At 44.2% G+C, this 25767-nt stretch overlaps 1 protein-coding gene across 1 annotated transcript in view; it reads left to right on the top strand.

Annotated features, from left to right (window-relative positions):
* The window catches only part of LOC110508253 (piezo-type mechanosensitive ion channel component 2), a 210139-nt gene that overhangs the window by 15689 nt on the left and 168683 nt on the right, over positions 1-25767 (top strand). The window contains exons 3-5 of the mRNA XM_090225642.1: positions 5150-5275; positions 15028-15070; positions 19241-19394. Of these exons, the coding sequence (XP_090081768.1) occupies positions 5150-5275; positions 15028-15070; positions 19241-19394 (323 nt within the window). The remainder of the gene's footprint in view (positions 1-5149; positions 5276-15027; positions 15071-19240; positions 19395-25767) is intronic.

The raw sequence follows: 25767 nt of genomic DNA, 5'->3' as shown, positions 1-25767 counted from the left end.
ACGAGAGCATACAGGTCGCAGTGGTGGGTAGTATATGGGTAGTATATGGGGCTTTGGTGCCAAAACGGATGGCACTGGGATAGACTGCATCCAATTTGCTGAGTAGAGTGTTGGAGGCTATTTTGTAAATTACATCGCCGAAGTCAAGGATCTGTAGAATAGTCCGTTTTACGAGGGTATGTGTGGCTGCATGAGTGAAGGAGGCTTTGTTGCAAAATAGGAAGTCAATTCTAGATTTAACTTTGGATTTGAGATGAGTCTGGAAGGAGAGTTTACAGTCTAGCTAGGTATTTATAGTTGTCTACATATTCTAAGTCAGAACCGTCCAGAGTAGTGATGCTGGTCGGGCGTGCGGGTGCAGGCAGCGATTGTTTGAAGAACATGCACGGAAGCAGTGTTGTATGGCATTGAAGCTAGTCTGGAGGTTAATTAACACAGTGTCCAAAGAAGGGCCAGATGTATTACAGAATGGTGCCGTCTGCATAGAGGTGGATCAAAGAATCACCCGCAGCAAGAGCGACATCATTGATGTATACAGAGAAGAGAGTCGGCCCGAGAATTGAACCCTGTTGCACCCCCATGGAGACTGTCAAAGGTCCGGACAACAGGCCCTCCATTTTGACACGCTGAACTCTATCTGAGAAGTAGTTGGTGAACCAGGCGAGGCAGTCATTAGAGAAACCAAGGCTGTTGAGTCTGCCGATAAGAATGCAGTGTTTGACAGAGTCGAAAGCCTTGGCCAGGTCGATGAAGACGGCTGCACAGTAATGTCTCTTATCGATGGCGGTTATGACATCTTAAGACTTTCTAGGAGAGATGTTGGTAGGTAGTAATTTCTAAACCTGGCTAGGAGAGATGTTGGTAGGTAGTAATTTTTAAACCTGGCTAGGAGAGATGTTGGTAGGTAGTAATTTCTAAACCTGGCTAGGAGAGATGTTGGTAGGTAGTAATTTCTAAACCTGGCTAGGAGAGATGTTGGTAGGTAGTATTTTCTAAACCTGGCTAGGAGAGCTGTTGGTAGGTAGTAATTTTTTAAACCTGGCTAGGAGAGATGTTGGTAGGTAGTAATTTTTAAACCTGGCTAGGAGAGATGTTGGTAGGTAGTAATTTCTAAACCTGGCTAGGAGAGATGTTGGTAGGTAGTAATTTTTAAACCTGGCTAGGAGATAAGTTGGTAGGTAGTAATTTTTAAACCTGGCTAGGAGAGATGTTGGTAGGTAGTAATTTTTAAACCTGGCTAGGAGAGATGTTGGTAGGTAGTAATTTCTAAACCTGGCTAGGAGAGATGTTGGTAGGTAGTAATTTCTAAACCTGGCTAGGAGAGATGTTGGTAGGTAGTAATTTTTAAACCTGGCTAGGAGAGATGTTGGTAGGTAGTAATTTTTAAACCTGGCTAGGAGGGATGTTGGTAGGTCCTAATTGTTCCCATGTTAACATAGCATATTAAAGTCCTAAGTGTTCCCATGTTAACATAGCATATTAAAGTCCTAAGTGTTCCCATGGGGCCATAGCATATTAAAGTCCTAAGTGTTCCCATGTTAACATAGCATATTAAAGTCCTAAGTGTTCCCATGGGGCCATAGCATATTAAAGTCCTAAGTGTTCCCATGGGGCCATAGCATATTAAAGTCCTAAGTGTTCCCATGTTAACATAGCATATTAAAGTCCTAAGTGTTCCCATGTTAACATAGCATATTAAAGTCCTAAGTGTTCCCATGGGGCCATAGCATATTAAAGTCCTAAGTGTTCCCATGTTAACATAGCATATTAAAGTCCTAAGTGTTCCCATGGGGCCATAGCATATTAAAGTCCTAAGTGTTCCCATGGGGCCATAGCATATTAAAGTCCTAAGTGTTCCCATGTTAACATAGCATATTAAAGTCCTAAGTGTTCCCATGTTAACATAGCATATTAAAGTCCTAAGTGTTCCCATGTTAACGTAGCATATTAAAGTCCTAAGTGTTCCCATGTTAACATAGCATATTAAAGTCCTAAGTGTTCCCATGGGGCCATAGCATATTAAAGTCCTAAGTGTTCCCATGTTAACATAGCATATTAAAGTCCTAAGTGTTCCCATGTTAACGTAGCATATTAAAGTCCTAAGTGTTCCCATGTTAACATAGCATATTAAAGTCCTAAGTGTTCCCATGGGGCCATAGCATATTAAAGTCCTAAGTGTTCCCATGGGGCCATAGCATATTAAAGTCCTAAGTGTTCCCATGGGGCCATAGCATATTAAAGTCCTAAGTGTTCCCATGTTAACATAGCATATTAAAGTCCTAAGTGTTCCCATGTTAACGTAGCATATTAAAGTCCTAAGTGTTCCCATGTTAACGTAGCATATTAAAGTCCTAAGTGTTCCCATGTTAACATAGCATATTAAAGTCCTAAGTGTTCCCATGGGGCCATAGCATATTAAAGTCCTAAGTGTTCCCATGTTAACATAGCATATTAAAGTCCTAAGTGTTCCCATGTTAACGTAGCATATTAAAGTCCTAAGTGTTCCCATGTTAACGTAGCATATTAAAGTCCTAAGTGTTCCCATGTTAACATAGCATATTAAAGTCCTAAGTGTTCCCATGTTAACATAGCATATTAAAGTCCCAAGTGTTCCCATGGGGCCATAGCATATTAAAGTCCTAAGTGTTCCCATGGGCCATAGCATATTAAAGTCCTAAGTGTTCCCATGGGGCCATAGCATATTAAAGTCCTAAGTGTTCCCAGTAAGGATGCATTACATTTAACGGAACTGTTTGGGGCTGTTGCTGCTTCCTCTGTGTGGAAGGAGTACTGGATGTCTGTCAGTCCGTTAGACCAGAGCTTATATGTATCCAGGTGAACAGGTTACCTCTTTATAGAGGAGAGACCATAAGAGTGGCCCATAGGGCCAAAGCGTGGTGGGTCTTAATTTGATCACTCTTGTTGCTGAGGATTTTCCGGCACAGCAGGAAATACAAACTTGTAGTCTATTTGAGTTTTAAAAAGGCTTCTAACGTTTTTAATTTCCACTTTGAAATATCGAACTTGATTTGCCCAAATTAAAAATGTGTCAACCCCTACAAACATTACCATTAATTATAATCCACATAATAATAACTCAAACGGGCTCAAATTAAGATCCTACTCCTTATCTCCTGCTTCTGCAGTGAGACAGCTTGATGTACAGTACACCCCCTGGACAGGACACCAGTCTATCTCCTGCTTCTGCAGTGAGACAGCTTGATGTACAGTACACCCCCTGGACAGGACACCAGTCTATCTCCTGCTTCTGCAGTGAGACAGCTTGATGTACAGTACACCCCCCTGGACAGGACACCAGTCTATCTCCTGTTTCTGTAGAGAGACAGCTTGATGTACAGTACACCCCCCTATCTCCTGTTTCTGTAGTGAGACAGCTTGATGTACAGTACACCCCCTGGACAGGACACCAGTCTATCTCCTGCTTCTGCAGTGAGACAGCTTGATGTACAGTACACCCCCTGGACAGGACACCAGTCTATCTCCTGCTTCTGCAGTGAGACAGCTTGATGTACAGTACACCCCCCTGGACAGGACACCAGTCTATCTCCTGTTTCTGCAGTGAGACAGCTTGATGTACAGTACACCCCCTGGACAGGACACTAGTCTATCTCCTGTTTCTGCAGTGAGACAGCTTGATGTACAGTACACCCCCTGGACAGGACACTAGTCTATATCCTGCTTCTGCAGTGAGACAGCTTGATGTACAGTACACCCCCCTGGACAGGACACCAGTCTATCTCCTGTTTCTGCAGTGAGACAGCTTGATGTACAGTACACCCCCTGGACAGGACACTAGTCTATCTCCTGTTTCTGCAGTGAGACAGCTTGATGTACAGTACACCCCCTGGACAGGACACCAGTCTATCTCCTGCTTTTGCAGTGAGACAGCTTGATGTACAGTACACCCCCATATCTCCTGTTTCTGCAGTGAGACAGCTTGATGTACAGTACACCCCCTGGACAGGACACCAGTCTATCCCTTGCTTCTGCAGTTACACAGCTTGATGTACAGTACACCCCCTGGACAGGACACCAGTCTATCGCAGGGCCTAACTTAAGATATCATAAAATGCATCTCTTATTGGTGCTGTGACTGACTGGGTTGGGTTTGATCCCAGGTCCCCTGCTTGTCAGAAGTCTTTGTTAGCCTGCAGAGCTAAAGCCTAGAAATCAATTCAGGGAGCTAACGGCTAACGCAAGTCTTCATGTAACTCACCATGCTAACATGATTCACTGACTAACCTCCCATACACTGTTCCTGTTACTGACTCACCTCCCTACACTGTTCCTGTTACTGACTCACCTCCCTACACTGTTCCTGTTACTGACTCACCTCCATACACTGTTCCTGACTCACCTCCTTACACTGTCCCTGTTACTGACTCACCTCCCTACACTGTTCCTGTTACTGACTCACCTCCATACACTGTTCCTGTTACTGACTCACCTCCATACACTGTTCCTGACTCACCTCCTTACACTGTCCCTGTTACTGACTCACCTCCCTACACTGTTCCTGTTACTGACTCACCTCCCTATACTGTTCCTGTTACTGACTCACCTCCCTACATTGTTCCTGTTACTCAAGCATCATAACAACTAACAATTATTCCAAATCCCTGTAGGTCTGTACTAAAACCCTGGAAATGTGTGGAGCATTTTATTTCTCTCTCACTGTCCCCCCCCCTCTCTCTGCCCCCTTCTCTCTCTCCCTCTTTCTCTCTCTCCTCTTCTCCCCACTTCTCCCTACTGACTGAACTCGTTCACTCTCTCCCACTCAACAATTTCATTTAAAAAGCATTGTATTTGTTGTAGTATGATCTAGTATGTTGAAGTATACTATAGTATGCTGTAGTATGTTGTAGTGTGCTGCAGTGTGCTGCAGTGTGCTGTAGTGTGCTGCAGTGTGCTGCAGTGTGCTGTAGTGTGCTGCAGTGTGCTGCAGTGTGCTGCAGTGTGCTATAGTAGGGTTGGAGGGCTGGAGGGCATGTCCACCATATTCTTTATATTAGTCCATCCCTTTTAAATCCATGCCTGGGAGAATATAGTGTTTATTAAAGTCTCATATGGTGAATGTCAGTAATAGATGTCACATACAGGGCCAAAGTCTGATCTCCTTCTCCTCCAGGCCACACGGGGCGCCTGCTCATGTCCCTGTGCTTCAGCAGTCTCAGCTTCCTGCTCTTCCACATAATCTATCAGATCACTGTCAACAGTCTACTGGCCGGGAACAACATAGACCCCGCCTTCAACTGTGAGTACTGAGTCTGTACCCTGATTTAACCCTAACTCTGTTTACCCCCGCTACTGAGTCTGTACCCTGATTTAACCCCAACTCTGTTTACCCCCGCCTAAACTGTGAGTAACTTCACACCTTATGCCTAATTTACACCGTAGGGCCAAACTTAGCCAAGAAGAGCTATACTGGCCTGATTAGTTGATGTAACCATTCTGGAAAGGACAAATATATTAGGCAACACAGTGGGGTTCGGGTCTACCCTATAGTACGGTGGCTGGTTCAAATCCCAGAGGCGACGAGGTGAAAATCCTGTCGTTGTGCCCATGAGCTAGGCACTTAACCCTAATTGCTCCTGTCAGTCGCTCTGGATAAGAGTGTCTTGCTAAATGACTGAAATTGAATCAGGCTTGAACACAACAACAGCAGCTGTTCTGTTAATTTCCTGTACAGTATATGTGTAGCTTGATACCTGACTTTTGACCCTCAGCATTGAGATGGTGTTCCAGAGTTATAGATCACCCCAGTACAGGTGTAGCTCTCCTCTGTCTCTCCTGGGGGTAGATTGGTTTCAGTCAGGACATGTACTTACCACCAATGCAAGGCACAATAACAGGGTCCAAGGCAGAGAAGGGTAACATGTTTTCTCAAATATCATCATAGACTAACCAGAACAGTACACCACATACCGCTTGCTATCTCCAGGAAGTGTTAATGTGAGGTATGTCGTCAGTCCAACTGACCTGTTCTCCCATACTGTTAATATCTGACCTGTTCTCCCATACTGTTAATATCTGACCTGTTCTCACATACAGTACATTCAGTGGATGAGGCAGAGTGCTGTTAATATCTGGCCTGTTCTCACATACAGTACATTCAGTGGATGAGGCAGAGTGCTGTTAATATCTCTTTTTGGAGACAAGGAAGGAATACTTACCTTAAAGCCAGTAGTCTAACCGGGTAAAGCCAGTAGTCTGACAGTGTAAAGCCAGTAGTCTGTCGGGGTAAAGCCAGTAGTCTGACAGGGTAAAGTAGTCTGACAGGGTAAAGTAGTCTGACAGGGTAAAGTAGTCTGACAGGGTAAAGCCAGTAGTCTGACAGGGTAAAGCCAGTAGTCTAACAGGGTAAAGCCAGTAGTGTGACAGGGTAAGGTAGTCTGACAGGGTAAAGCCAGTAGTCTAACAGGGTCAAGCCAGTAGTCTGACAGGGTAAAGCCAGTAGTCTGACAAGGTAAAGCCAGTAGTCTGACAGGGTAAAGCCAGTAGTCTGACAGGGTAAAGTAGTCTGACAGGGTAAAGCCAGTAGTCTGACAGGGTAAAGCCAGTAGTCTGACAGGGTAAAGCCAGTAGTCTGACAGGGTAAAGCCAGTAGTCTGACAGGGTAAAGTAGTCTGACAGGGTAAAGCCAGTAGTCTGACAGTGTAAAGCCAGTAGTCTAACCGGGTAAAGCCAGTAGTCTGACAGGGTAAAGTCAGTAGTCTGACAGGGTAAAGCCAGTAGTCTGACAGGGTAAAGCCAGTAGTCTGACAGGGTAAAGCCAGTAGTCTGACAAGGTAAAGCCAGTAGTCTGACAGGGTAAAGCCAGTAGTCTGACAGGGTAAATCCAGTAGTCTGACAGGGTAAAGCCAGTAGTCTGACAGGGTAAAGCCAGTAGTCAGACAGGGTAAAGTAGTCTGACAGGGTAAAGCCAGTAGTCTGACAGGGTAAAGCCAGTAGTCTGACAGGGTAAAGCCAGTAGTCTGACAGGGTAAAGCCAGTAGTCTGACAGTGTAAAGCCAGTAGTCTAACAGGGTAAAGCCAGTAGTCTGACAGGGTAAAACCAGTAGTCTGACAGGGTAAAGCCAGTAGTCTGACAGGGTAAAGCCAGTAGTCTAACAGAGTAAAGCCAGTAGTCTGACAGGGTAAAGCCAGTAGTCTAACAGGGTAAAGCCAGTAGTCTGACAGGGTAAAGCCAGTAGTCTGTCGGGGTAAAGTAGTCTGACAGGGTAAAGCCAGTAGTCTGACAGGGTAAAGCCAGTAGTCTGACAGGGTAAAGCCAGTATTCTGACAGGGTAAAGTCAGTAGTCTGACAGGGTAAAGCCAGTAGTCTGACAGGGTAAAGCCAGTAGTCTGACAGGGTAAAGCCAGTAGTCTGACAGGGTAAAGCCAGTAGTCTGACAGGGTCAAGCCAGTAGTCTGACAGGGTCAAGCCAGTAGTCTGACAGGGTAAAGTAGTCTGACAGGGTAAAGCCAGTAGTCTGACAGGGTAAAGCCAGTAGTCTGACAGGGTAAAGCCAGTAGTCTGACCGGGTAAAGCCAGTAGTCTGACAGGGTAAAGCCAGTAGTCTGACAGGGTAAAGCCAGTAGTCTGACAGGGTAAAGCCAGTAGTCTGACCGGGTAAAGCCAGTAGTCTGACAGGGTAAAGCCAGTAGTCTGACAGGGTAAAGCCAGTAGTCTGACAGGGTAAAGCCAGTAGTCTAACAGGGTAAAGCCAGTAGTCTGACAGGGTCAAGCCAGTAGTCTGACAGGGTAAAGTAGTCTGACAGGGTAAAGCCAGTAGTCTGAAAGGGTAAAGCCAGTAGTCTGACAGGGTAAAGCCAGTAGTCTGACAGGGTAAAGCCAGTAGTCTAACAGGGTAAAGCCAGTAGTCTAACCGGTCAAAGCCAGTAGTCTGACAGGGTCAAGCCAGTAGTCTGACAGGGTAAAGTAGTCTGACAGGGTAAAGCCAGTAGTCTGACAGGGTAAAGCCAGTAGTCTGTCGGGGTAAAGTAGTCTGACAGGGTAAAGCCAGTAGTCTAACCGGGTAAAGCCAGTAGTCTGACAGGGTAAAGCCAGTAGTCTGACAGGGTAAAGCCAGTAGTCTAACCGGTCAAAGCCAGTAGTCTGACAGTGTAAAGCCAGTAGTCTAACCGGTCAAAGCCAGTAGTCTGACAGGGTCAAGCCAGTAGTCTGACAAGGTAAAGCCAGTAGTCTGACAGGGTAAAGCCAGTAGTCTGACAGGGTAAAGTAGTCTGACAGGGTAAAGCCAGTAGTCTGACAGGGTAAAGCCAGTAGTCTAACAGGGTAAAGCCAGTAGTCTGACAGGGTAAAGCCAGTAGTCTGACAGGGTAAAGCCAGTAGTCTGACAGGGTAAAGTCAGTAGTCTGGCAGGGTAAAGCCAGTAGTCTAACAGGGTAAAGCCAGTAGTCTGACAGGGTAAAGTAGTCTGACAGTGTAAAGCCAGTAGTCTGACAGGGTAAAGCCAGTAGTCTGACAGGGTAAAGCCAGTAGTCTAACAGGGTAAAGCCAGTAGTCTGACAGGGTAAAGTAGTCTGACAGTGTAAAGCCAGTAGTCTGACAGGGTAAAGCCAGTAGTCTGACAAGGTAAAGCCAGTAGTCTGACAGGGTAAAGCCAGTAGTCTGACAGGGTAAAGTCAGTAGTCTGACAGGGTAAAGTAGTCTGACAGTGTAAAGCCAGTAGTCTGACAGGGTAAAGTAGTCTGACAGGGTAAAGCCAGTAGTCTGACAGTGTAAAGCCAGTAGTCTGACAGGGTAAAGTAGTCTGACAGTGTAAAGCCAGTAGTCTGACAGGGTAAAGCCAGTAGTCTGACAGGGTAAAGTAGTCTGACAGTGTAAAGCCAGTAGTCTGACAGGGTAAAGCCAGTAGTCTGACAGGGTAAAGCCAGTAGTCTAACAGGGTAAAGCCAGTAGTCTGACAGGGTAAAGTAGTCTGACAGTGTAAAGCCAGTAGTATGACAGGGTAAAGCCAGTAGTCTGACAAGGTAAAGCCAGTAGTCTGACAGGGTAAAGCCAGTAGTCTGACAGGGTAAAGTCAGTAGTCTGACAGGGTAAAGTAGTCTGACAGTGTAAAGCCAGTAGTCTGACAGGGTAAAGTAGTCTGACAGGGTAAAGCCAGTAGTCTGACAGTGTAAAGCCAGTAGTCTGACAGGGTAAAGTAGTCTGACAGTGTAAAGCCAGTAGTCTGACAGGGTAAAGCCAGTAGTCTGACAGGGTAAAGTAGTCTGACAGTGTAAAGCCAGTAGTCTGACAGGGTAAAGCCAGTAGTCTATATTTCAGGATCAGTTCATCTCATAATATGATGTCTCAATGAATAAAAAGTGATTACAAATTATTTAGGTAATTTTAAATTAGTTTCAGAACAGGTGTTTTAATTACCATATCTCACCAAGCCGCAAATCTCTCTGGTCTCAGTGGAAAATGGCACTAGACCACCAAAGTTTATTGCTCATGTGCACAGATCTGCAGTTGTTATAGCAGGGCCAGCGAAATTATTATGTTGCTAGCGCCAACAGTGTTGTAGAATGTCTAGCAAATACAGAAATAATAAGTCATTTTTCCAACAATTGTTTACAGACAGATTATTTCATTTATAATTCACTGTATCACAATTCCAGAGGGTCAGAAGTTTACTACACTAAGTTGACTGTGCCTTTAAACAGCTTGGAAAATTCCAGAAAATGATGTCACGGCTTTAGAATCTTATGATAGGCTAATTGACATAATTTGAGTCAATTGTAGGTGTACCTGAGGATGTATTTTAAGGCCTACCTTCAAACTCAGTGCCTCTTTGCTTGACATCATGGGAAAAGACCTCAGAAAAAAATTGTGGAGCTCCACAAGTCTGATTCATCCTTGAGAGCAATTTCCAAACGCCTGAAGGTACCACGTTCATCTGTACAAACAATAGTACACAAGAATAAACACCATGGGACCACGCAGCTGTCATGCCGCTCAGGAAGGAGACTTGTCAGTCCCAGAACAACAGCAAAAGTCAGTCCCAGAACAACAGCAAAGGACCTTGTGAAGATGCTGGAGGAAACAGGTTCAAAAGTGTCTATATCCACAGTAAAACGAGTCCTATATCGACATAACCTGAAAGGCCACTCAGCAAGGAAGAAGCCACTGCTCCAAAACTGCCATAAAAAAGCCAGACTACGGTTTGCAACTGCACATGGGGACAAATATCGTACTTTTTGGAGAAATGTACTCTGTTCTGAACAAAAATAGAAGTGTTTGGCCATAATGACCATTGTTATGTTTGGAGGAAAAAGGGGGATGCTTGCAAGCCGAAGAACACCATCCCAACCGTGAGGCACGGGGGTGACAGCATCATGTTTTGGGGGTGCTTTGCTGCAGGAGGGACTGGTGCACTTCACAAAATAGATGGCTTCATGAGGAACAAAAATCATGTGGATATATTGAAGCAACATCTCAAGACATCAGGCAGGAAGTTAAAGCTTGGTCGCAAATGGGTCTTCCAAATGGATAATGACCCCAACCATACTTCCAAAGTTGCGGCAAAATGGCTTAAGGACAACAAAGTCGAGGTATTGGAGTGGCCATCATAAAGCCCTGACCTCAATCCTATAGAAAATGTGTGGGCAGAACTGAAAAAGCATGTGCGAACAAGGAGGCCTACAAACCTGACTCAGTTACACCAGTTCTGTCAGGTGGAATGGGCAAAAATTCACCCAACTTATTGTGGGAAGCTTGTGGAAGGCTAACCGAAACGTTTGACCCAAGTTAAACAATTTAAAGGCAACGCTAACAAATACCAATTGAGTGTATTCTGACCCACTGGGAATGTGATGAAAGAAATAAAAGCTGAAAGAAATAATTCTCTCTACTATTCTTACATTTCACATTCTTAAAATAAAGTGGTGATCCTAACTGACCTAAGATAGGGGATTTTTTACTAGGATTAAATGTCAGGAATTGTGAAAAACTGAGTTTAAATGTATTTGGCTGAGGTGTATGTAAACTTCCGACTTCAACTGTATTAGACTGAACAGTGTCAGACTCCGAATATAAATACGTGGTGTGTATAGACGATATATAATTTGGGAAATAAATCCCTTCCCTCTGCTAGCTATCCTGAATGAGGCTTAATTCCCCTCACGTTACCCTAAGACCTGTTGCATATCGCGGTGTTATGATGCCAATGGGGTTCTAACATGGCTGTTATAGAATGTTGTAGTGTCATGTTAATGGGGTTCTAACATAGCTGTTATAGAATGTTGTAGTGTCATGTTAATGGGGTTCTAACATAGCTGTTATAGAATGTTGTAGTGTCATGTTAATGGGGTTCTAACATGGCTGTTATAGAATGTTGTAGTGTCATGTTAATTAAGAGTAAACATGGCTGTTATATAATGTTGTAGTGTTATGTTAATGGGGTTCTAACATTACTTTTATAGAATGTTGTAGTGTCATGTTAATGGATTCTAACATGGCTGTTATATAATGTTGTAGTGTCATGTTAATGGGGTTCTAACATGGCTGATATAGAATGTTGTAGTGTTATGTTAATGGGGTTCTAACATGACTTTTATAGAATGTTGTAGTGTCATGTTAATGGGGTTCTAACATGGCTGTTATAGAATGTTGTAGTGTCATGTTAATGGGGTTCTAACATGGCTGTTATATAATGTTGTAGTGTCATGTTAATGGGGTTCTAACATAGCTGTTATAGAATGTTGTAGTGTCATGTTAATGGGGTTCTAACATAGCTGTTATAGAATGTTGTAGTGTCATGTTAATGGGGTTCTAACATGGCTGTTATAGAATGTTGTAGTGTCATGTTAATTAAGAGTTAACATGGCTGTTATAGAATGTTCTAGTGTCATGTTAATGGTGCTCTAACATTTTGTTATCTACTTGTTATCCACTTGCTTTGACAATGTTAACATGTGTTTCCCATGCCAATAATGCCCTTAAAATGAAATTGAAAATGAGAGACAGAAAGAGAGTGAGAGAGACAGTGAAATACAGAGAGAGAGGCAGAGAAAGAAAGACAGGCAGACAGAGAGGCAGAGAGAGAGAGAAAGAAATACAGACAGACAGAGAGAGAGAAAGAAAGACAGACAGACAGAGAAGGTGAGATTGAGAGAGATTGTGAGAAAGAGAGCGATCGGGAGAGAGAGAGAGAGAGAGAGCACCAATTTGTAGAGCGAGAAGAGGTAGCCTAAAATGACTAAGACCTTTCAGAAGAAAGATTTGTGTCTGAGTCTCTGAGTTGTGTTTGTTGGTATAAGACTGTCTGCCCCTGTAGTGTCTGAACCATAGAGGACGGACCTCCCCATTCAGGTCATAATGGGTGGAGATTCTATTTCAACGGTCTCCACAACAGCACTACCATCAGTAGGATATTCAACACCTAACTGCTCACCTAATATACCTTCACATTGATTTGCCATTTGTCTAGATTAGTCTGTAGTCTCCAGTCACAATGTGATGATGTGTTTTCCCTGGAACTAAGGCATTATCAGCCGTGGGTCATTTTCTGCATGAGGTGAATAGAAAATAATAGAGTACCTGGAAATCTGTCTTGAAATACACAACGGCAATCAGGAACACCTTAGGTAGCAGAGAAACGCAGCCCTACCTGCAGAGAAATGAAGCCCTACCTGCAGACAAAATAAACTAAATCTGCAGAGAAACGAAGCGAAGCCCTACCTGCAGAGAAGCGAAACGAAGCCCTACCTGCAGAGAAACGAAGCCCTACCTGCAGAGAAACAAAGCCCTTCCTAAAGGGAAACGAAGCCCTACCTGCAGAGAAACGAAGCCCTTCCTGCAGAAAAACGAAGCCAAGCCCTACCTGCAGAGAAACAAAGCCAAGCCCTACCTGCAGAGAAACAAGCCAAGCCCTACCTGCAGAAAAACAAAGCCAAGCCCTACCTGCAGAGAAACAAAGCCAAGCCCTACCTGCAGAGAAACAAAGCCAAGCCCTACCTGCAGAGAAACGAAGCCAAGCCCTACCTGCAGAGAAACTAAGCCCTATCTGCAGAGAAACGAAGCGAAGCCCTACCTGCAGAGAAACGAAGCGAAGCCCTACCTGCAGCGAAACGAAGCCCTACCTGCAGAGAAACGAAGCCCTACCTGCAGAGAAACAAAGCCCTTCCTAAAGGGAAACGAAGCCCTACCTGCAGAGAAACGAAGCCCTTCCTGCAGAAAAACGAAGCCAAGCCCTACCTGCGGAGAAACGAAGCGAAGCCCTACCTGCAGAGAAACGAAGCCAAGCCCTACCTGCAGAGAAACAAAGCCAAGCCCTACCTGCAGAGAAACAAAGCCAAGCCCTACCTGCAGAGAAACAAAGCCCTACCTGCAGAGAAACGAAGCCCTACCTGCAGAGAAACGAAGCCCTACCTGCAGAGAAACTAAGCCCTACCTGCAGAGAAACAAAGCCAAGCCCGACCTGCAGAGAAACGAAGCCAAGCCCTACCTGCAGAGAAACAAAGCCAAACCCTACTTGCAGAGAAACAAAGCCAAGCCCTACCTGCAGAGAAACGAAGCCAAGCCCTACCTGCAGAGAAACAAAGCCAAGCCCTACCTGCAGAGAAACTAAGCCCTATCTGCAGAGAAACGAAGCGAAGCCCTACCTGCAGAGAAACGAAGCGAAGCCCTACCTGCAGCGAAACGAAGCCCTACCTGCAGAGAAACGAAGCCCTACCTGCAGAGAAACAAAGCCCTTCCTAAAGGGAAACGAAGCCCTACCTGCAGAGAAACGAAGCCCTTCCTGCAGAAAAACGAAGCCAAGCCCTACCTGCAGAGAAACGAAGCCAAGCCCTACCTGCAGAGAAACGAAGCCAAGCCCTACCTGCAGAAAAACAAAGCCAAGCCCTACCTGCAGAGAAACAAAGCCAAGCCCTACCTGCAGAGAAACGAAGCCAAGCCCTACCCGCAGAGAAACGAAGCCCTTCCTGCAGAAAAACGAAGCCAAGCCCTACCTGCGGAGAAACGAAGCGAAGCCCTACCTGCAGAGAAACGAAGCCAAGCCCTACCTGCAGAGAAACGAAGCCAAGCCCTACCTGCAGAGAAACAAAGCCAAGCCCTACCTGCAGAGAAACAAAGCCCTACCTGCAGAGAAACGAAGCCCTACCTGCAGAGAAACGAAGCCCTACCTGTAGAGAAACTAAGCCCTACCTGCAGAGAAACAAAGCCAAGCCCGACCTGCAGAGAAACGAAGCCAAGCCCTACCTGCAGAGAAACAAAGCCAAACCCTACTTGCAGAGAAACAAAGCCAAGCCCTACCTGCAGAGAAACGAAGCCAAGCCCTACCTGCAGAGAAACGAAGCCAAGCCCTACCTGCAGAGAAACAAAGCCAAACCCTACCTGCAGAGAAACGAAGCCAAGCCCTACCTGCAGAGAAACGAAGCCAAGCCCTACCTGCAGAGAAACGAAGCCAAGCCCTACCTGCAGAGAAACGAAGCCCTACCTGCAGAGAAACGAAGCGAAGCCCTACCTGCAGAGAAACAAAGCCAAGCCCTACCTGCAGAGAAACAAAGTCAAGCCCTACCTGCAGAGAAACGAAGCCCTACCTGCAGAGAAACGAAGCCAAGTCCTACCTGCAGAGAAACGAAGCCAAGCCCTACCTGCAGAGAAACAAAGCCAAACCCTCCCTGCAGAGAAACAAAGCCAAGCCCTACCTGCAGAGAAACAAAGCTCTACCTGCAGAGAAACAAAGCCAAGCCCTACCTGCAGAGAAACAAAGTCAAGCCCTACCTGCAGAGAAACGAAGCCCTACCTGCAGAGAAACGAAGCCAAGCCCTACCTGCAGAGAAACAAAGCCAAACCCTCCCTGCAGAGAAACAAAGCCAAGCCCTACCTGCAGAGAAACAAAGCTCTACCTGCAGAGAAACAAAGCCAAGCCCTACCTGCAGAGAAACAAAGCCAAGCCCTACCTGCAGAGAAACAAAGCCAAGCCCTACCTGCAGAGAAACGAAGCCAAGCCTACATGCAGAGAAACAAAGCCCTTCCTACTCTGATGATGTTCTTCTGTGTTTCCTCTCCAGGTTCCATGTGGGAGAGATCCATACGACAGATCGGCTTTGAGAGGTAAGAGATAAGGAAAACATGTACAGTACATAGATACGAGTTAATAAAGTGAATAATGTTATTATTATATACAGTATTTCTGCTGTATATCTCATGTACATAATTTCTGACGTTAATAAAATATCAAACCTGAATAGAAATGTCACACATTAGAGGACAGCAGAACGTACCACAGATGAGAATACATTGTGAAATATATCACCCACTATCATCTGTCTTAGAGATATACGTTTTTTTGGTGCGTATGGAACATTTCTGGGATCTTTTATTTCATCTCATGATAAATGGGACCAACACTTTATTTTTGTTCAGTATAATTAGTTAGGGCTCTGGTCAAAAGTAGTGTACTATGTAGGGAATAGGGTACAATTTGGACACAGACTAGGTTTCTAAATGCTTCTGATGGTTCTGACCTGTCCTTCTCAACCTGTGGTTTCTGTTGATGTTAAACCTCATTATGTCTGTCAGTCTGTTGAGGTTAAACCTCATTATGTCTGTGAGTCTGTTGAGGTTAAACCTCATTATGTCTGTGAGTCTGTTGATGTTAAACCTCATTATGTCTGTTAGTCATTTATCTACACTGATTGAAGTGGATTTAACAAGTGATATCTATATGGATCATAGTTTTCACCTGGATTCAGTCTATGTCATGGAAAGATTATGTTTTGTCGAGAAATTTGGCTGGCTGAATCTATGAACATAGAACTCAGTGGTTTCTCCATGAAGCCCTACCTGCACGATCAGACAACGGAGGAATCAGGCTAGTCCAAAGAGGGAGGGGTGTGCCTTTTAATAAACAGCAACTGGTGCGCTGCTTCCAGTTTTAAGGAAAATCTCAAGATTTTGCTCACCTGATATAGAATACCTCATGCTAAGCTGCACACCTTTTTTTATATCTACTAAGAGAGTTCTCATCCGTAATTATCAAGGCTTTCTAAATTTCTCCACAGGCCAACACTACTGTGGCACTCAACAAACTGTATTGAGCCATAAAGAAAACAGGAAAGCGCACACCCAGAGGCAGCTTTTATGGTGGACGGAGACTTTAACGAGGGGAGACTTAAAACCATCCTACCTCATTTCTACCAACATGTATCCTGTGCCACTAGGGGGCACTAAAACTCCAGACCACTTTTATTCTACACACAAAAATGCATAACATGCCCTCCCTCTGGAAAATCTGACCACGACTCTATCCTCCTGCTTCCTGTTTACAAACAAAAGCTAAAACAGGAAGTACCAGTGACACGCTCAATACAGAAGTGGTCAGATGAAGCAGACGCGAGGCTACACGACTGCTTTGCTAGTACAGACTGGGATATGTTCTGCTATTCATCCAATAGAATTGTGGAGTTTACCACATCGGTCATCAATAAGTGCATCGACGACATCGTCCACACAGTGACTATACTAATGTATCCAAACATAAAACCATGGGTTACAGGAAATATCAGTGCTGGGCTAAAGGCTAGAGTCACCGCTTACAAGGAACGGGAAAAACGGACGCATACAAGTAAGCGCTACAACCTCCAACCAGACATCAAACAGGAAAAATGAGAATATAGGAGGAAGGTGGAATCTTGTTTTCATCAGCTACAATGTTCATTGTATGTGACAGGGCTTACAGACGATAACGGACTACATAGGGAAACCCAGCCGTGAGATGCCCAGTGACGCGGCCTTCCAAATGAGCTAAATGCCTTTTATACTCGCGTAAAGGAAAACAACACCAAGTCTGGCATGAGAGCCCCTGTTGTTCTGGATGACTGTGAGATCTCGCTCTCTATGGCCGATGTGAGTAAACAGCAAGGCCTTCGGGCCAGATAGAATACTAGGGCACGTTCTCAAAGCATTCACAGACCAGCTGGCAAGTGACTTCACTGACGTTTTCGATCTCTCTTTGTCCCAGTCTGTAATCCCAATATCTTTCAAGCTGACCACCACTGTCCCTGTCCCCAAGAACTCCAAGGTAACCTGCCTAAATGCCTATTGCTTTGTAGCACACATCTGTAAGTATGAAGTGCTTTGGAAGGCTGATCATGACACACATCAACACCATCATCCCAGATGCCCTAGATCCACTCCTATTCGCATGCTGCCTCAACAGATCCACATATGACTCGGGTTCAGACTACGGATCAGTGTTCAACACCATAGTGCCCTCCAAGCTCATCACCAAGCTCGGGACCCTGGGAATGAACACCTCCCGCTGCAATTGGATCCTGGACTTCCTGATGGGCCGGCCCAAGGTGGTGAGGGTAGGCAATAACACCCCCGTCATGCTGACCCTCAACACGGGGGCCCCCCAGAGGTGTGTGCTTAGTCCCCTCCTGTGCTCCCTGTTCATCCATGACTGAGTGGTGACGCACAACTCCAACACAACCATCAAGTTTGCTGATGACACGACAGTAGTAGGCCAGATCACAGACAGCGATGAGACAACCTACAGGGATTAGGTCAGAGACTTTGCAGTGTGGTGCCATGACAACAACCTCTCCCTCAATGTTGGTAAAGCCAAGGAGCTGATTGTGGACTGCAGGAGAAAGAGGGGAGAGCCTGCCTCCATCCACATCGACGGAGTTGTAGTGGAGCGGGTTGAGAGCTTCAGGTTCCTTGGTGTCCACATCACTAAGAACTTAACGTGGTCCACATGCCCCCGCATAGTAATGAAGAGGGCATGACAGCGCCTCGTCCCCCTCAGGAGGCTGAAAAGATTTGGCATGGGCCATCAGATCCTCAAAAAGTTCTACATCTGCGCCATCGAGAGCATCACCGCTTGGTTTTGCAAATGTACCACATTTGAATTCTACAGACGGTGTATTATTATCCATTATACAGGGCCTTCGGAAAGTATACAGACACCTTCCCTTTTCCCACATTTTGTTACATTACAGCCTTATTCTAAAATGGATTAAATACATGTATTACCTCATCAATCTACACAAAATAGCCTCCTAAGGAGGAAGGCAAAAGGCAACACACATAAGGTAGGACAGCCGTGAATTAGGGAGGAGTGAGGAATTCGGGACGAAGTCAGGTCAGACAAAGTGAGAAGGAACAGTCCTATTATACTTGCCCACGAAAGTTCTAGCGTGAGGCAGGGCCATGACTACACCGGTGAGAGGAACCCATTATGTTCCTGCCAAGCAACAGAGATGTATTGGCTGTCTAGATGTGCAAGGAGTGGACTCCTCCTAGTAGGAGGGTATAAAAATCTGTGTTTGTGTAATCATGTCTTTGTCTTTGCAGCTGTTTGACCCAGTGGGTGAATAAACTTGGTTTGAGCTTTTTAAGCTGTCTGTGAGTTTTTACTCTTTATAATTATTAAATGGAAGAAGTTTGGAACCACCAAGACTCTTCCTTTCAGTTTAATTTTTTTTTTTTTTGCAAGCATTTCTAAAAAACATTTTTTTTGTCGTTATGGGGTATTGTGTTGTCGTTATGGGGTATTGTGTTGTCATTATGGGGTATTGTGTTGTCGTTATGGGGTATTGTGTTGTCGTTATGGGGTATTGTGTTGTCATTATGGGGTATTGTGTTGTCGTTATGGGGTATTGTGTTGTCATTATGGGGTATTGTGTTGTCGTTATGGGGTATTGTGTTGTCATTATGGGGTATTGTGTTGTCGTTATGGGGTATTGTGTTGTCGTTATGGGGTATTGTGTTGTCATTATGGGGTATTGTGTTGTCATTATGGGGTATTGTGTTGTCATTATGGGGTATTGTGTTGTCGTTATGGGGTATTGTGTTGTCGTTATGGGGTATTGTGTTGTCATTATGGGGTATTGTGTTGTCATTATGGGGTATTGTCTGTAGATTGATGAGAATTTTTTATTTTTTAATCCATTTCAGAATAAGGCTGTAACGAAACAAATTTGGAAAAAAGTCAAGGGGTCTGAATACTTTCCGAACGGCGTGTATATTATATCCATGAACTGATTGAACTGTCTCCATGTCCCAGAGAGGTTGTAAAGACAGACATTATGTAGTGTAACAACGGTAACTCTCATCTGTCTCTCTCTTCTCTATGTCTCCAGTGTGATACTGTAGGTGTAGGTATGACTGTACTGTCTGTGTGTCTGTCTACAGTGTGATCTGTGTAGGTTTGATTGTAGTGTAACAACGGTAAGTCTCATCTGTTTCTGTCTGTATCTGTATCTCTGTGTCCAGTGTGATAGGTGCAGATGCAGGGAACGGTATCCGTGTGTTTCTCCCTGACGTAGGGATGTTTCTAACTGGTCTGGGCTGCTGGCTGCTGTGTCACAGTCTGGTCCAAAACAGACCACCAGAGGACGTGGTTTACGACTTCGAACCGGAGGAAGGGGTGAGTGGAGGGAGACGCAACCACGCACACACACGCACACGCACACGCACGCACGCACGCACGCACACACTTTTAGTTTTCTTCCATTTATTAAACTGAAGTTGAACTCTAATGAAAACATTACATTACAATAAAACCTTATATTTTTCTGTTATAAAATCAGTTTGATTTCCTTTTATTAACGAGAATTTATCATCACAACAATTACTTCACAAATGTTATGAATTGGTTATGAAATACCTGAAGGCTTTAAAGGTTTTATTAAACCTTATCAAATAAAATAACATTTTATTTGTCACATCCACATGGTTAGCAGATGTTAATGTGAGTGTAGCGAAATGCTTGTGCTTCTAGTTCCCGAAGGTAATATCTAACAAGTGTGCTACGGGGCGGTAGTCATTTAGTTTAGTTTTCTTTGCCTTCTTGGGTACAGGAACAATGCTAGTCATCTTGAAGCATGTTGGGGGACAGCACTGGGACAACTGGGATAGGGAGAGATTGAATATGTCCGTAATCACTCCAGTCACCTGGTCTGCGCATGCTCTGAGGACGTGGCTATGGATGCTGTCTGGGCCAGCAGCCTTGCGTGGTTTAACACATTTAAATGTTTTACTCACGTCGTCCACGGAGAATGGGGGGGAGGCTGTCCTTGTTAGCGGGCCACAATGGTGGCACTGCATTATCCTCAAAGCGGGCAAAGAAGATGTTTAGTTTGTCTGGAAGCGTAACGTCGGTACCCGTGACATGGCTGGTTTTCTTTTTTGTTGTCCGTGAAATACAGTGCCTCAAACATAAAGATATAAAACTGTATTTAAAAAAAAACATTTTTTGCACACCCAATTTTTCAGTTTTTGATTTGTTAAAAAAGTTTGAAATATCCAATAAATGTCGTTCCACTTCATGATTGTGTCCCACTTGTTGTTGATTCTTCACAAAAAAATACAGTTTTATATCTTTATGTTTGAAGCCTGAAATGTGGCAAAAAGTCGCAAAGTTCAAAGGGGCCGAATACTTTCGCAAGGCACTGTATGCCACATATGTCTTGTGTCTGAGCCGTTGAATTGCGACTCCAATTTGTCCCTGTACCAACATTTTGCTTGTTTGATTGCCTTGCGGAGGGAATAACTACACTGTTTATATTCAGCCGTATTCCCAGACCTTTTTCCATGGTTAAATGCGGTGGTTTGCTCTTTCAGTTTTACCCCTGTCCGTCCACGGTTTCTGGTTAGGGTAGGTTTTAATAGTCACAGTGGGTACAACATCTCCAATGCACTTCTTTATAAACTCACTCACCTAGTCAGCGTATAGGTCAATGTTGTTCTCTGAGGCTGACCGGAACATATTCCAGTCCGCGTGATCAAAACAATCTTGAAGCGTGGCTTCTGATTGGTCAGACCAGCGTTGAATGGTTCTAGTCACTGGTACATCCTGTTTGAGTTTCTGCCTATAAGCTGGTAGGAGCATGATGGCGTCGTGGTCGGATTTGCCGAAGGGAGGGCGGGGGAGGGCTTTGTATGCATCACGGAAGAGTAGCAGTGTATTACCCCTGCGCGTAGTGCAATCAATATGCTGATAGATTTTAGGTAGCCTTGTTCTCAAATTTGCTTTGTTAAAATCCCCAGCTACAATAAATGTAGCCTCAGGATGTATGGCTTCAAGTTTACATAGAGTTCAGTGAAGTTCCTTGAGGGCCGTCTTGGTGTCTGCTTGAAGGGGAATGTACACAGCTGTGACGATAACTGAGGAGAATTCTCTTGGGAGGTAAAATGGCCAGCATTTGATTGTAAGGAATTCCAGATCAGGTGAGCAGAAGGACTTGAGTTCCTGTATGCTGTTATGATTACTCCATGAGTCGTTAATCATGAAGCATACACCCCCGCCCTTCCTCTTCCCAGAGAGGTGTTTATCTCTGTCTGCGCGATGCATGGAGAAGCCTGGTGGCTGAATCAATTCCGACAACATATCCCGAAGGAGCCATGTTTCCGTGAAACAGAGAATGTTACAATCTCTGATGTCTCTCTGGAAGGCAACCCTATCTCGATTTCCATCAACCTTGTTGTCAAGAGACTGGACATTGGGGAGTAGTATATTCGGGAACGGTGGGCGATGATCTCCGGAGTCTGCGGCGCTGTAGTTTTGGGTCACCTTCTGGGATCCAATCCGTTGTCCTCTCCAAACTTTCCTAAGTTTCCTAAGAACTCGAATTGAGTCGACCATCTTGCTACGTAAAAACGTAATAAAATAAAAGTTGATATCCACCATGTATAATTAGCAACCTATTTCAGAGTTCAGAGTTCAGTTAAATAAGAACATTTGAATGTTTCCTGAATCTTAATGTGAACATTACTATGTATCTGAAGTGTTATTCCTTGGAAAAGTTTGTCTGGTTCATCATACTATGTCTCTCTCTCTCTCTCTCTCCCTCTCCTCTCTCTCTCTCTCTCTCTCTCTCTCTCTCTCTCTCTCTCTCTCTCTCTCTGTCTCTCTCTCTCTCCCTCTCTCTCTCTCTCTCTCTCTCTCTCTCTCTCTCTCTCTCTCCCTCTCCTCTTTCTCTCTCTCTCTCTCTCTCTCTCTCTCTCTCTCTCACCCCCCCTCTCTCTCCCTCTCGTCTCTCACCCCCCCCTCTCTCTCTCCCTCTCCTCTCTCACCCCCCTCTCTCTCTCCCTCTCTCTCTCTCTCTCCAAGCCTCCATGCTTCTATTTAAAAAATCTTTCTCATCAATAGCGCCCCAGCTTCAAACTCTCCCATGGTTCATAAACACTGATAACAGAATTTGAGTTTAGCAGTGTTCCCCTAGATTGGTGATAAAGTTGGAAGGCTGCCCCCTGGCATTAAGCCCCTTCCCTGGTATCTACCCACCTCTCTTTATTGCTCTGATATAATTAAAAACCTCACTCAGATGGCTGTAGAATAGACTCTAGACCAGATTTGTTTCCAGAGAACGCGTTTCCACTGCTCCAGAGTCCAAGAGCTTTACACAACTCACAACAGTCAATGCTTGGCATTGCGCCTGGTGATCTTAGGCTTTTTTGTGGCTGCTCGGCCATGGAAAACCATTTCATGAAGCTTCCGATGAACAGTGCTACGAGCTTCAGCACTCGGCGACCCCATTCTGTGAACTTGCTACCACTTTGTGGCTGAGCCATTATTGCTCCTAGACATTTCCACTTCACAATAACAGCACTTACAGTTGACCGGGGCAGCTCTAGCAGGGCAGACATTTGACAAACTGACTTGTTGGAAAGGAGGCATCTTATGACGGTGCCACGTTGGAAGTCACTGAGCACTTCAGTAAGGCCATTCTACTGCCAGTGTTTGTCTATGGAGAGTGCATGGCTGTGTGTTTGATTGTATACACCTGTCAGTAATGGGTGTGACTAAAATAGCTGAATCCACTCATTTGAAAGGGTGTTCACATCATTTTCGTCAACATCCGCTGAATTGCAGAGCGCCAAATTCAAATTAAATTACTAAAAATATTAAATTTTCATGAAATCACAAGTGCAGTATACCAAAATACAGCTTAGCTTGTTGTTAATCCACCTGGCGTGTCAGATTTCAAAAAAGCTTTACAGCGAAAGCAAACCAAGCGTTTATGTTAGGACAGCACTTAGGACAAAATATTACAAACACTAGCAGCCAAGTAGATTGGTCACGAACGTCAGAAAAGCAATAAATTAAATCACTTACCTTTGATGACCTTTGGATGTTTGCACTCACGAGACTCCCAGTTACACAGTAAATGTTTGTTTTGTTCGATAAAGATTATTTTTATATCCAAAAATCTCAATTTCGTTGGCGTATTTTGTTGAGTAATCCACAGGGTCTTTCGGTCACGACGGGGCAGACCAAAAGTCCAAATAGTATCCGTAAAGTTCGCGGAAACATGTAAAACGTTTTTTTTATAATCAATCCTCAGGTTGGTTTTACAATAAATAATCGATAATATTTCAACCGCTTTTTCAATAGGAGAGAGAGAGAGAAAAGGTCTCGCTCCAGAGGCTCGCGCATGCACAATTCTGAGAGCTATCCACTGATGCGATGTGATCATTCTCGCTCATTTTTCAGAATAAACGCCTGAAACTATGTCTAAAGACTGTTCACACCTTGTGGAAGCCATAGGGAAAGGAATCTGGTTGATATCCCTAGGCAGGAAATGGAACATAGAGGTATAAAAAAAACAGCACTTCCTGGTTGGATATTCCTCAGGTTTTCGCCTGCAATATCAGTTCTGTTATACTCACAGACAATATTTTGACGGTTTTGGAAACTTTAGAGTGTTTGCTATCCTAATCCGCCATTATATATTATATGCATATTCTAGCTTCTGGGCCTGAGAAATAGGCAGTTTCATTTGGGCACGTTTTTCATCCAAACATCAAAATACTGCCCCCTAGTCTCAAGAGGTTTTAAAGAAAGAAGAAGATACACTACCGGCCAAAGGTTTGGACACACCTACTCATTCATGTTGTTTTTCTTTATTTATTTGTACTATTTTCTACATTGTAGAATAATCTGAGCCACTTTATTTTAATTTTTTGGTTGAGTTGGAGACATGAATCCAACATATCATAGAGTTTATTGACGCACCAATGCGTCCATCTAAGTAACATAATAAAAAAATCCCCATCAAAATACGTACAATTTAAGGTAGAGATTCATTGCGTCTTAATCCACCGCATCTGCCTATGATACAAGATGGCGGCCAAGATACAGCGGTGTTTGACCATGAAACATTCAAAAAACTGGTCTTCTCGCGAAAACGTCCGAACGGTTTGGCCTACAAGCTAATATGGAAAGATGAGACTCTCATGATGGTTCGTTCTTCTCTACAAAGTCGATACCGTCGATGTGCCAACTTCTGTTCGTCCAAACCATTTGGGCTACAAACTAATGTGACCCCCACTGTGGAAAAGGGAGATTCCCTCAAACATGATGGTGTTCTCGGTTTTGCTCTGTGACCTCCACAAGTGTCACTGGACTCATCTGTAGGTAACCAGTAGCGGTTAAAAACATTAATGGAAGTATGGAGGTAGTTTTGTGCCTACCACAAAAAAGGGGTTAAAAATGTGTAAAACATATATATATTTCCTGAGCTTTCTTATATCACCTAGATATACAAGTAGGACAGACATTTCAAAAACCTTATTCTTTATGATTTACTTTTTTGACTGTCTTTGCCAAGTCTTTGCCATTTATTAAATGCGTTTCTATGGGCTGTAGTACTGCCCATTTTTAAACCTAAATGGGTCTTAAAATTCTAAATTAAATAGCTAAAATGATCCATGGTATGACCATCTTAAAACAATTCCATATGTCAGCTTAGACTCCCAAGGTTTTAACTTGTCAACTAGTTAATATGCATTTCATTGTATTTCTAAAGTGATTTAATTCCAATTTGTCTACAAAATAATCATTGATATGTTGGATTCAAAAAGTCCATCATTACTTTAAGACATAAAGGTCAGTCAGTCCTGAACATTTCAAGAACTTTGAAAGTTTCTTCAAGTGCAGTCGCAAAAACCATCAAGCGCTGTGATGAAACTGGCTCTCATGAGGACCACCACAGGAAAGGAAGAGCCAGAGGATAAGTTCATAAGAGTTATCAGCCTCATAAACTGCAGCCCAAATAAATGCTTCACAGAGTTTTTAAAAAACAGACACGTCAACATCAACTGTTCAGAGACTGTGTGAATCAGGCCTTCGTGGTCGAATTGCTGCAAAGAAACCACTTCTAAAAGACACCAATAAGAATAAGAGACTTGCTTGTACCAAAAAAACATGAGCAATGGAAATTAGACCGGTGGAAATATGTCCTTTGGTCTGATGAGTCCAAATATGACATTTTTGGTTCCAACCGCTTTCTTTGTGAGATGCAGATTAGGTGAACGAATGATCTCCGCATGTGTGGTTCCCACCGTGAAGCATGGAGGAGGAGGTGTGACGGTGCTTTGCTGGTGACACTGTCAGTGATTTATTTTGAATTCAAGGCACACAACTAGCATGGCTACCACAGCATTCTGCAGCAGTACACCATCCCATCTAGTTTGGGCTTAGTGGGACTATCATTTGTTTTTCAACAGGACAATTACCCAACACACCTCCAGGCTGTGTAAGGGCTATTTGCCCAAGAAGGAGAGTAATGGAATGCATCAGATGACCTGGCCTCCACAATCACCAGACCTCAACCCAATTGAGATGGTTTGGGATGAGTTGAACCTCAGAGTGAAGGAAAAGCAGCCAACAAGTGCTCAGCATATGTGGGAACTCCTTCAAGACTGTTGGAAAAGCATTCCAGTTTAAGCTGGTTGAGAGAATTCCAAGAGTGGGTAAAGCTGCCATCAAGGCAAAGAGTATCTACTTTGAAGAATCT

The sequence above is a fragment of the Oncorhynchus mykiss genome, chromosome 28 (genome assembly GCF_057628025.1).
Source record: "Oncorhynchus mykiss isolate SJ-2025 chromosome 28, ASM5762802v1, whole genome shotgun sequence".
Classification (NCBI taxonomy): domain Eukaryota; kingdom Metazoa; phylum Chordata; class Actinopteri; order Salmoniformes; family Salmonidae; genus Oncorhynchus; species Oncorhynchus mykiss.
The sequence above is the reverse complement of the archived record's forward strand: the minus strand, read 5'-3'. Positions and strand labels throughout refer to the sequence as shown.